The 11,492-nt window shown below is 36.4% G+C and overlaps 1 protein-coding gene across 1 annotated transcript; it reads right to left on the bottom strand.

Annotated features, from left to right (window-relative positions):
- Window positions 1-940: 940 nt before the first annotated feature.
- Window positions 941-2,527, bottom strand: LOC101293848. Its single transcript, XM_004292033.1, has 4 exons — window positions 2,524-2,527; window positions 2,205-2,340; window positions 2,087-2,106; window positions 941-1,325 (listed from the first exon to the last, which is right to left on the bottom strand). The coding sequence occupies exons 1-4, from the start codon at window positions 2,525-2,527 to the stop codon at window positions 1,144-1,146; spliced, it is 342 nt and encodes a 113-aa protein (XP_004292081.1). The 3' UTR covers window positions 941-1,143.
- Window positions 2,528-11,492: the final 8,965 nt, after the last annotated feature.

The following is an 11,492-nucleotide window of genomic DNA, read 5'->3' as shown; positions in this document are numbered from 1 at the left end:
GGGGTCCGAACTGGGGTGGAGTGGTGGCTGGTGGCTGGCCGGACGGCGGCAGCTGGTGGCTGGAAGTTTTCCGGCGGAGAGGGGCTCGGGGGAACTCAAGGGAGAAAGAGAGAAGGAAGAGGGGAAGAGAAAAAAAACTGAGGGGGAGGCTTTGGGCTGTTCCACAGCCGGTCCGCTACAAAAACCCAACCAAAAAATAAAATAATACCCATTAATAACTACCCCTTTTTACCATCTCAAAAATTTACTCTCTTAAATCATAACTTTTTCATGCTAACTCCGATTTTAACACATAGCATGTCTACGAACTCGTATTAACGTTCTCTACAACTTTCATAATGAAAGTTTCTCCAAATTCTAAACGGAAAAGAAAGTCAACTATAGGGTCCTTAGATAGTCAACGGTTATTCAACACGGTAAAAGACTAAAATAATACCAAAGTAAATAACCGTAAAATAACTTAAGAACCGGGGTGTGACATGTACACTCTTTCTTTTTGGTAGATGCCTTGAGATAGTCAACGGTTATTCAACACGGTAAAAGACTAAAATAATACCAAAGTAAATAACCGTAAAATAACTTAAGAACCGGGGTGTGACATGTACACTCTTTCTTTTTGGTAGATGCCTTGACAGCAGCTGCAAGTTCTTCAGTAGCCTTCTTCTCCTCTTAGGTCTCCTCACCAAAGAGATCCACATCACTGTCATCGTCATCTTTAGTAGTAGAGGCCTGAGTATTGTACCATATTCCAACACATAAGTATAACGTACAATTTTATGCAGATTCTATAAGCAAATGAAAGAAAGGAGTTCAATCTCACCATAGCATTTCAAACAAAGTAGGTAGCAAGCAAAGTATATAACAGAAATATCAGTCTGTAGAAGAGAAATTGAATACTTGCCTTTGAATCACCAGCGGGAGGTGTGGCAACTGCGTGCTTCCCTTGTGATAGTTGATGGGAGCACATCCCTCAATTCTGACACTAGTCTTCTCCAAAAACACCCTTACAATATCATATACCATTCAATCGACATCTCATAACCTTACAGGACATTGATAAATAAAAGTAATGAAATGAATCAAAGCAGAAAACTTACGAAATCCTAAAAAGGGTAGCAATGTGCTTGTACCACTGTGATGCATTCACTTATTTAGATGATGGGTGCTTGGAACGAGCAGCATGCACAGTGATATCATCCTTTGATGCTTGATACCTAATGATGTAGCTGCAAGCGAGCAAGTACCGGCCAATTTCTTAAGGCTAGCAACTGAGTTGATGTCATAGAATGCCACTGCCATCTGTATGTATAATCTTAAAAATTTACCTATAACAAAGTAAGTTTAGTTAATATTCATCAAATCGATCAATTAGTAGCACGAGACAATCTGCAGTATTTACACAAAATAACTAATAACCACTCAGACAGAAAGAAGAGAGCAAATCATTTTAATACTGAGAAATTAAGCACCTTCCTTTGCACTGTTTTTCCAAGAAATATAAACATAAACAAGAATCGTAAACATTCAGAATCAACAGAGAGGCAGTTCAAACAAAATACACTTTGTTCTCTTGAAAACCAGATACAGGACTAGCACGTAAATTAGAACACAACATCCATGTATATATGATTAATACTCCTGATTAATTGACTAAACCATAAATGATAAAACAAAATCCATCAAACTTCAATTGAAAATTAGGAATAAAACCAATTGAGAACATATCGCCATCATAACATGTCACTTAATAGACACCAAGCTTTACAACAATTGAATTCCTAGTGCAAAAGTCTACTGACAACATTTATTTGGGCTGGCCTATATCAATCCATAATACCCACAAAAAGAAAAAGGGAAGTCTATTTGAAGTTTGAACCCTACTGACCAAAAAAAAAAATCTAAAACAACACCAATGCAGTTACATTCCATAGCATAATTGATAATAGACTTTTTCCAACATCAAAACAATCATGAAAAGATTACAATCTAAGTTGAAGATAATGCCCAGTCCTAACTTCATGATATGAAAAAATTGAACAACGAGGATAAGTGAAAGTGAAAAGAGCAGTGAACATTGTGAACTTACCTTGAAGTCCATGTACGTACCTGTGGAAACGAATGGATTAGAATCTGATTCATAAAAATAGAAAATGAGGGCTATTTTACCATCCCAATATATAACTTACAAGAGGAATAGGGGTTACCAAGCTAGTAGCTTAGGCTGGCGGAGCTCACGGCAAAGCTCAGGTGATCCAAGGTATTGGAGACTCAGACCATGGGGATTTTGTAGTGGAAATGGCGGATCGAGCTCGGGAGATCCTAGAGTGGAAGAGGCGTTTCCTGTCGCCAAACCGAATCCAGCTCAGCCTCCTCCGACATGTCGTCGTCGCTTTCCTCCACTACATAGCTCCTCTACGCTCACCAAAACTCCTCAAATCAAACACATGTACATCATAACCGATGTTATAGGTGTTGGAGGCTCAGACCATGGGGATTTGGTAGTGGAAGGGAGGTTGATCTCACCCATGGTGGCCGTGAGGCTGAGGGGGCGGATCAAGCTCGGCAGATCCTAGAGTGGAAGGTAGCTGAGCTCGGGGGGGCTAGAGGTGTTTCCGGTAGCCAAACCAAGTTGGGTTTGATCATGGTTAAGAGAGTCGTCGTTTGGTGTGGGTGGCGTCTAGAGACGGTGGCCGGACATAGAGTTTATGGCGCTGGCAGTGGGAGAAGATAGAGATATGGAGAGATATGGGGGGGGGGCGAGATGGTTGCACGTCTGGGGAGAGAAGAGAGACTTTTTACAAAAATTCTCAAGCACTTGTGAGCACAAGATGCATCAATCGATGTAAAAATTACGGGACATTTATATTTTTGTGATAGGGCTTCCTTTGGAGAAACATAAGTACATATTACGTTGACCTGATTGACAGATATGGAAAAAAAAAAAACCGTCCGGGTTCATTTTTTTTACACAACACTTATTAATACGTGTTAAATAAATGGGTGATAGATGTCAAATTCAGAAATTTTCAATTTTTATTATTGGCATCACTCAAAAGCATTTCATGCTCACTAGTGTTGTATAACATGTTTATTGGTTACAAGGGAAAACATACATTTCAAAACGAACAAGATGGAGCACAAATAATTTGACAAATTCAACCGTTGGATTTGATCATAATAAGAAAATATGACTATGGTAAAAAAATTACATGTTTTTGTCACCATTTTGGTCTCGATCGACACGGTTAACTCAAAACATTGAATAACTATCAAACTAAAAAGCTCGTTTCTGCTTCCTTACAAGTTATTTTTTTGATCCGTCAGTGCTCACGCTCTCATGAAGACGAGATGTATCAATCCATATAAAAATTTTGAGAAGTTTATGTTCCCGTTATAGGGCTCTCTTTAGTGAAGTATAAACAAATTTAAGTTGACTCATTTGACCGATATGAAAACAAAGGCCAATTGTGTTCATTTTTCTACAGAGAACTTATTAATTTGTGTTAAAAAATAGGTGATGTCAAATTCATTAATTTTTAATTTTTATTATTGGCATCACTCAAAATCATTATATGCCTACTAGTGTTGTATAACATGTTTATTGGTTATAGGGTAAAGCATACCTTTTCAAACGAACAAGGTGGAGCACAAATAATTTAACAAATTCGACCGTTGGATTTGATCATTATAAGGAAATAAGACTATGGTAAAAAAATTACATGTTTTTGTCATCGTTTTGGTCTCGATCGACGCGGTCAACTCGAAACACTGAATAACCGTCAAACAAAAACGCTTATATCTACATCCTCACAAATTAATTTCTTGATCTGTCAATGCTCACATGCTCGTGGGGACGAGATGTATAAACCCATATTAAGTTTTGAGACATTTATGTCCCCGTAATAGGGCTCCATTATGGAAGCATAATTTTTATTTTCAAGTTGACATTTTAAAAAAAATTAGGAAAAATTAGCGACGGCGGTAACATGCCGTCGCCATTGATTATAAAGTAGGCCACGGCTTCTTTCTGCCGTCGTAGAACTTAATTTTTTTGCCACGGCGTAAAGTTGCCGTCGCAAAACATCAATTTTTTTGCCACGGCACAGAGTTGCCGTCGTAAAACTTAATTTTTTTTGCCACTACGCAGAGTTGCCGTTGCAAAATAGTTTTAATTTAGCGACGGAATAGTTGCCGTTGTAGTGCCGTCGCGAAATTTGGACCAATGGTGACGGCAAATCCGCGCCATGGCAATTTGTGGTGGCTAATTAAATTCATTTTTGTAGTAAGCCACCACCACAGGGAAGGTTGTGCCGCCGAGACAATGTGACTCCGACCGATGTCGTCGCTTGAGTCGGTCGGAGTTGGCCAGAAAAACCGGGTCGGCTCGGCCGGGTTCGGGTCGGGTCAGCTGGAGAATTTGAATTCTCTCGGGGTTGGAGAGAGAGAAGGAGAGGGGAAGAATTAGGGTTTTTGAAAATAATGAGGACCAAAAGGAAATTTTCCTATTTATACTAAAAAATTCCCAAAAAGCCAAACTTCTGCTGACCATAACTTCTTGATAAGAAAGTACGTTTAACGCGTGCCACGTGTCTACGAACTCGTATCGTCGTGCTCTACAACTTTTTCTCGAGAAAACCTAACGAATAAAAAGTCAACTCTATGACCCTTAAAGAAAATAGAATCGTTTCGGGTAATTTATGCGTCCGAACATTTCCGCTCTTCCTTCAAACCTCAAAAACACACTAACTTCTAATTCGAAAAATCCCAAATAATATTAGAAACTAATATCAAATTTCCGGGGTATTACATGCAGTTTAAGGTCTCCCACATATACCGAGAAACCCAACGAATAAAAAGTCAACTCTATGACCCTTAAAGAAAATAGAACCGTTTCGGGTAATTTATGTGTCTGAACACTTCAGCTCTTCATTCGAACCTCAAAAACACACTAATGTCTAACTATAAAAATCTCAAATAATATTAGAAACTAATATCGAATTTTTGAGGTATTACATGCAGTTTAAGGTCTCCCACATATACCGAGAAGGTAACACGGTTGCTGATGCTTCGGCTAATTATGGTGCCCTAAACGCAAGTTACAGCTGGTGAGAAGAAATTCCTGATTTCATTGTCAGACAGTATGGTAGGGATTTATCTACGGTAACAGTCTATAGATTTGGTTAGGTTTTTTGGTAATGGACTTAATTTTAGTTCTTTTTTCAATTGTAATCTTTTGTCATGGTCCTCGTTTAGAGAAATTTTATTAACACATCCCTAAATGTTAGATACACATATATTTTTTTATACAAATTATAGACGGTTTTGTGTGTACGTAAAATTACCAAAAGAGACATTCATATCAAAAGTAAAGAAACCTATAGTTGAAATAAATTATCCCACTTGGGAGTGTTCTTCTCCTCTACTAGTATATTAGCTATTGCACTTCTAACACTTTTTAATTTTTAGCTTAAATCAAGTACCAATATTTGGACACCACATAAGAATATTATGCAATGGTTCCCAATAATCGATTAATTTAGTTTTACACATGATTGAACATTCTAATACTAAAAGTTTCGTTAAGAACTTTGGTGACGTAATTGGTGATGTATTCTCTTGTTCTGTTTTGATTTGGTTAGTGTCAAAAAATTTTAAAATCGGTTTGAGTAAGAGGCTTCTTGAGAATAAATTTTGAAGAAGATGTCGATGAGGTGAAAATTATGTGTATTTAGTGAATAAGTTGTGTATTTTAAATGAGGGTATTGTTAGAAATTTGGGTATGTGTATCTAATAAAATGTTAAAACAATAAAGTTGATAGGTGGTGTATTAAGTATGAGATGTGTACCTAGTAATTAAGGATGTGTTAATAAATTTCTCCCCCGTTTAGGTTGTATTTCTTTTTATTGGGGGTTTACTCTCAAAGCAACATTTGTAATTCTCTTTTTTATTAATAAATTTCAAATCGGGCGTGGGCTGAGACTTCTAGCTAGACTAAGTTCTAAACCCCGTTTTATAAAATAAAAAAAAATGAATTGTTAAAACATAAGTCTTTAACTTTAATATGGATAAAGTGTTAATTCTAAAAGGCATGACAATCTAAAAGGCCATGACAATCTGCAGTTTTTTGGGACAAACCAAGTCTTATTTGAGCAAGAAAACCCAAGAAATAATTCACAGGCTTTCCTATCTTTTTTTATTTTTTGGTTACAACAAGCTTTCTTGTCTTTTGTCTGTACGGTATGTCATATCTTGAAAGTTCTTGGATGCACCTAGATGCAGGTGAACCTCTAGTTATAATTTAATCTGAGCCACCTCCTTAACCCCGCCATCACCAACCTCCTCTCCCACTTCGCCGCCCTTAAAACGACGTTGTCTTCTTCTCTCATCCCCACTCATCAATCTGTCTCGCCCTCACCCTCGTCCTCCCCACTTCACCCCCATTCACTCAGTCCTCCTCCTCAACCCGTCGCCATGAACACCACGACGACCTCGTCATCATTTCCGGGCAATAACCAAGAATTCGATGACCAAGAGCCCTGGTCGGGTTAAGGATATCAATTAGTTTTTGGAGGGTTTGAATCGTAGACTTCAGTCGTGGGATTAAACCGTGAACAGACAGTCAGAGAGCAACTACGAATTAAGGTTTTTGTTTTAGGTAATTTTATTTTTGCTACTATTTTTTTTTTTTTTTTGGTTAACCGACGGAATGGCTTGGTCAAACTAACGACCGTTAACACAAGTGGCTGGTTCATGTGCACCGTGGTGCACTGAATCCTACACAATTTATCATACAGCATTACGTTTACGATGTCAAATTTCCACTAAAATATCCTCGTTACAAATCTATATATATAGTCCCAACTCCCAACTTAAAGTACGATAACATCAACACCATTATCAAATTGACCACAAGTTTTGCTTCCGCCTATCCTTTCACATTTAATACCTGACCCCAACCACAAATGAGGTAAATCTATCAATCACAGAACAACAAATGGAATTATTTTCACCCAACAATATATGAAACATCTTATGCATAAAAAGACTTGTTTCATACAAGTAACTATCACTGATTTTCATAACCAAGCTCTGGCAGTTGTCATAAACAAGCTCTGGAAGTTGTTCTTGATACCTTGTAAATGACACAGATAGAATCACAAACAAAAATTTGCGATAATTTAGAATACAACAAGAAAGTTAGAATGTAAATCAATTAGTTCTAAACCATTGAAGAGAATGAGATCATTGAGATCATTCGGTTTTAAGATTAAAATTCTTCAGTTCCGAGTTGTAAATTTTAAACAGAAATGGGGAAAACGGCATAAATGGGGGAAATGAGAGATAGATTCCTAACCTCTCTGGCCCTTCGTCGTCGTCGTCGTCCTTAGTGGCCGTGCTGCTTCAAATAGCGTGGTAATGAAGGTCTAGAGAGCTTCGGCGCCTTCGCTAATTGGGCTCGGTCCATTTCCGCTGTTTTTGGACCCAATAAAATAAATTATTTTGGAAGCAAAATGGGACTAAACCTTATTTTTGGAGTCAAATTGACACCCTCTTTCAGTCTTTCATCTTCCATTTGTAAAAACACACATGAAAAATGGATCTAAAATGTCAAAAATGAGTATTAGTTTCACTTTTTTTTTGTTCAAAAATTCTCAATGCAACTCAAATTTTGCCTTTATCTCTTTTTTGTTTGAATAAACTTTGCCTTTATCTTTAAAAATAAGTAAATTGAATTAAATCCGCCATCGATCACAAACATGCAGTTTAATTACAGTCTCGCTTTTCCGACAAGGAGACTATTATGTAAGACCAAGCTGCATTACTACGTGCATAGTAGTAGTCTTTTGCAGCAAAAAGAAAAAATCACAATGTGGCATTTTTATTGTCCATGAACATGAAATTAGCTCAATTTCTAAGTTATTTCAAAACTAGCACTTGTTTTTTTTAGACACAGACTATCATTAGTAAGATGATCGAGTCTTGAAAAGACAAGTGTTTCGGAGATCGAACTATCCCAACCAAACTGCATGCAGAGTAGTAAGGTTAAACCCTAAATCTTGCATACACTGGTACTATATAATCCGCACCTTACAAAGTTATATGTTACGCATTTTGGTTGAGAAGCAATGGGTTGGGGAAATGATCGAAAGAGGAAGGAATCTAATCGATTGTGGCAGAGAATTGAGTGAGTTAGAGCATGCATGCTATAGGGAATATGCTTGATTTGGTCTTAATGTGTGCTTTGCTTGTTGTATATACGTGCAGAGAGCAAATCATAGAAAGTTCCTAAAGGGGTTTTATGCCTTGCCATTTTCATGTCAACCAAGAACCAACAATGCATGTGAAACTATAGGACCCTTTGTGTTGTGGGACTCATTACTACTTGTGTGCGTGCATGTAAATCTTCCTGGCCCAGAAATGATCGATATATACATGCATGCATTTCTTGATCAAGTAATGCATGACAAATCGAGCAAATTTTGATTTGGATTCATCGATCTAGTTAGGATTGGCAGCTCGAACTAAACACTAGCTAGCTAGATGCACAAAGCCACAATTCTAGTTCCTCTTGTTCACTTTGATGGGTTTCGACATGCTTTAATTTTCATCTCTTACTATTCAAAACTAGTTGCTTGGACATATTGCAGATGCATGGTGTTTTCTGTCTTTCATCGAAGCTAGCTTGGGTATTATATATGGATCACTAGCTTGCATATATTTTTCTTCTTCTTCTTCTTCTTCTTCTTTTCTTTTTTTTTTTTTTTTCACTATTCGGACTTTTCTACTATATAAATTTGTATAACAATCAAACTCTTATATGTTCTTGTGCTTGCGCTTAATTTTATATGGGTGCAGCTATTGCCACCCCACCAAATGCTTTCTTCACCCCATATTTCAATTTTAAACTAAATATTCCAATACTAACCCCACAATCAAGAATTTTTGTGAAAATATAATATTAAAATAAAATCCAAACAACATCAATTATCTACATCTTTACATTGGAAAAAAAAAAACAAAAAACAAATCTCTACATTTTTCAAATCAGATTTGAAAATCACTTCAATCTTCAACATGGTGGTTATACAGTGTGATATATGAGATTGTTAGTTCTTATTTTTATTTTATTTATGGTTTCAAACGTAGTATTTCATATATATATATAATATTCATAATCGTAAAGAAAAAACTCAAGAAAGAGATTGAGGAGAATATAGGATGTGGTTTGAGAAGAATGGAGGTATGCGTCAATTATATTGATGAAATATTATCATTTTTGTAATTGTAAGTTAAAAGAAAGAAAATAAAAACTAGATTTTCACAAAATTTTAATGGCAGAATTGGAATTTTAAAGGTAAAAAATTAGACCTGGGGTGAACTTAGCATTTAGTGGGGTGGAAATAGCCGCACCCTTTTATATTTATCAAATTTACTGTTGCCATGGATCCGATCTAGGGTTTGCTAGCTAGCTAGGGTAGAGATTTAGTCCTAAAAGAGTCCTAAGCGATCAAGTATAAATCTCAAGCTAATTGGGTCAAGAAAATTCCCCAATCTGCCATATCTCCTCATCTTTTTCTAGCTGTTTTACTAGATCGAAATGCACAATATTGAGGCCATTTTCTTCAATTCACACACACACACAGGGTTGTATATGTGAATTGGAGCAGACTAGGATATATATAAGCTGGATTGAAAATGACAAGCGAGACATACCCATGATCTATTATAGTAAGCACCCTGCAGAGATCGACCAAAGGAAAGCCAGTTAGCACCCACTAGAAAGATTGTCCTCACTCACCGACACAGAATAGTACTATTCGAAGTGCGCATGTTTGCTATTACGTTGGATTACAAGGTCGAGTTTGCATGCCGTACCGAGTTTGGTGCTATATGTAATGTGCTTGTCTGCAGAAAACTCGATATATCCTACAGCTGTTAGCCATGAACGATTTGATGGAATGATGGAAGCTGCTGTTTGAGTTGAGTTTGCATCTTATTGCTTCCCCCAAACTCGGTCGAGTTTTCCTGGTGTTACGTACTTTGAACATCCAATCAAGTCGTACTGGCATATATGTCTCGTGACTTTACTTTGAGATCCTGTCTTATTGGATCCACCCGGTCTGCAGCTGCCATCCAATATATGCTTCATTTCGTTAATTACCTAAACGAGTAGGAGTCGATCGAGCGAAATTGATGTGAATGATAAATGTCGTCCTAGATTTTTTGCAAGACATGTCATAATCCACGCACATATAAGTTATAAATTATCGCCGTATAGAGATAATTTATGAACATCAGCCGTTTTTTAACATACAAGTTAAGGCTCTAGGTATCAAGGATTGTTAATATGATTGACCGACTTAAATGAAAAACTTGGACAACAGTAAATTGATTAAGATTAAGCTGGCTTTGTCTAGATTTGACGAACTCATCATGATGACAAATTGACTTGTGATAAAGCATGCATCTTTTACAGGTTATGCATGACTATTTCATATTTTTCTTCATTTTCATCTAGAACTTAAAGTAAAGCTTTCCCATTAAACTTTATATCCAAGAAATTAAAAGAGATTAAGGAGGAAGCTAGAATACAATCAATACATACAGCTGCAAAGTAATCCATAATTATGGGTGGATATATGTAAAGTGATACTTAGTTAAGCTTGTAGCTCGAACAATATTTATCCGATCGTTTTGGTAGGATAAGATATTTCATGTATTGGATATCATATAATTGCATTAGTTATATGTTTATATACGTAACCTTATAGTTTGGAAGGTTATTCTTGTCACGAATAATTAAGAATTATGAATGATTAGTTGGTGTTAGAGTAATTTGTGGGTTTAGTTATCAATAATACTTTGTTTTGTATGCTTATAACTACTTGAAGAGTATATCATTACATTGATCTACCTAACTAACACATGCATGGAATTAAAACGGGTTTAATTTGGAGCTGCATGTATTGGGTGTAACCATGATGGAAGGAAAAGGCAAAGTACGTAATAGTTAAAGAACCCAAAATTCTGGAGTTAATTGCGATGGCAAAGATGTTGCTTCTTCTAGCTAGCCAAGGCAGATTTAGAATTAGCATCGATCGCCTTCACCTTTATGAGTTAGGAGTTGTGATACCCATCAGTTAGTTAAGTGTACTTACTGCTTTAATAAGTTGTTACAATGAGTACACATGATCAAATTGAATATGGTGAATGTCGTAGTGAATTATGGTAAGCTAACTATATATACGTTATTACCCGATCAAAATTTGATGACGACTAATCTAAAATAACACTTGTTACGTTGTATAGGCTAAAATAACACTTATTTTCTCTATCCAACATTGTTTTCATCTAGTTTTTCTTTGCCTCACACTCTATAGCATAATTAGTAAAATTAGTTCAAATCAGTCAATCCTCAATGGAAACTTGTATATACAATGTAAGTAGCCTTTATAAAATGGGTAAGAAAATCTTCAAACTCGAAACAAAG

The sequence above is a fragment of the Fragaria vesca genome, linkage group LG2 (genome assembly GCF_000184155.1).
Source record: "Fragaria vesca subsp. vesca linkage group LG2, FraVesHawaii_1.0, whole genome shotgun sequence".
Classification (NCBI taxonomy): Eukaryota; Viridiplantae; Streptophyta; class Magnoliopsida; order Rosales; family Rosaceae; genus Fragaria; species Fragaria vesca.
Note: the sequence above shows the minus strand (reverse complement) of the source record. Positions and strands in the feature narration are given on the sequence as shown.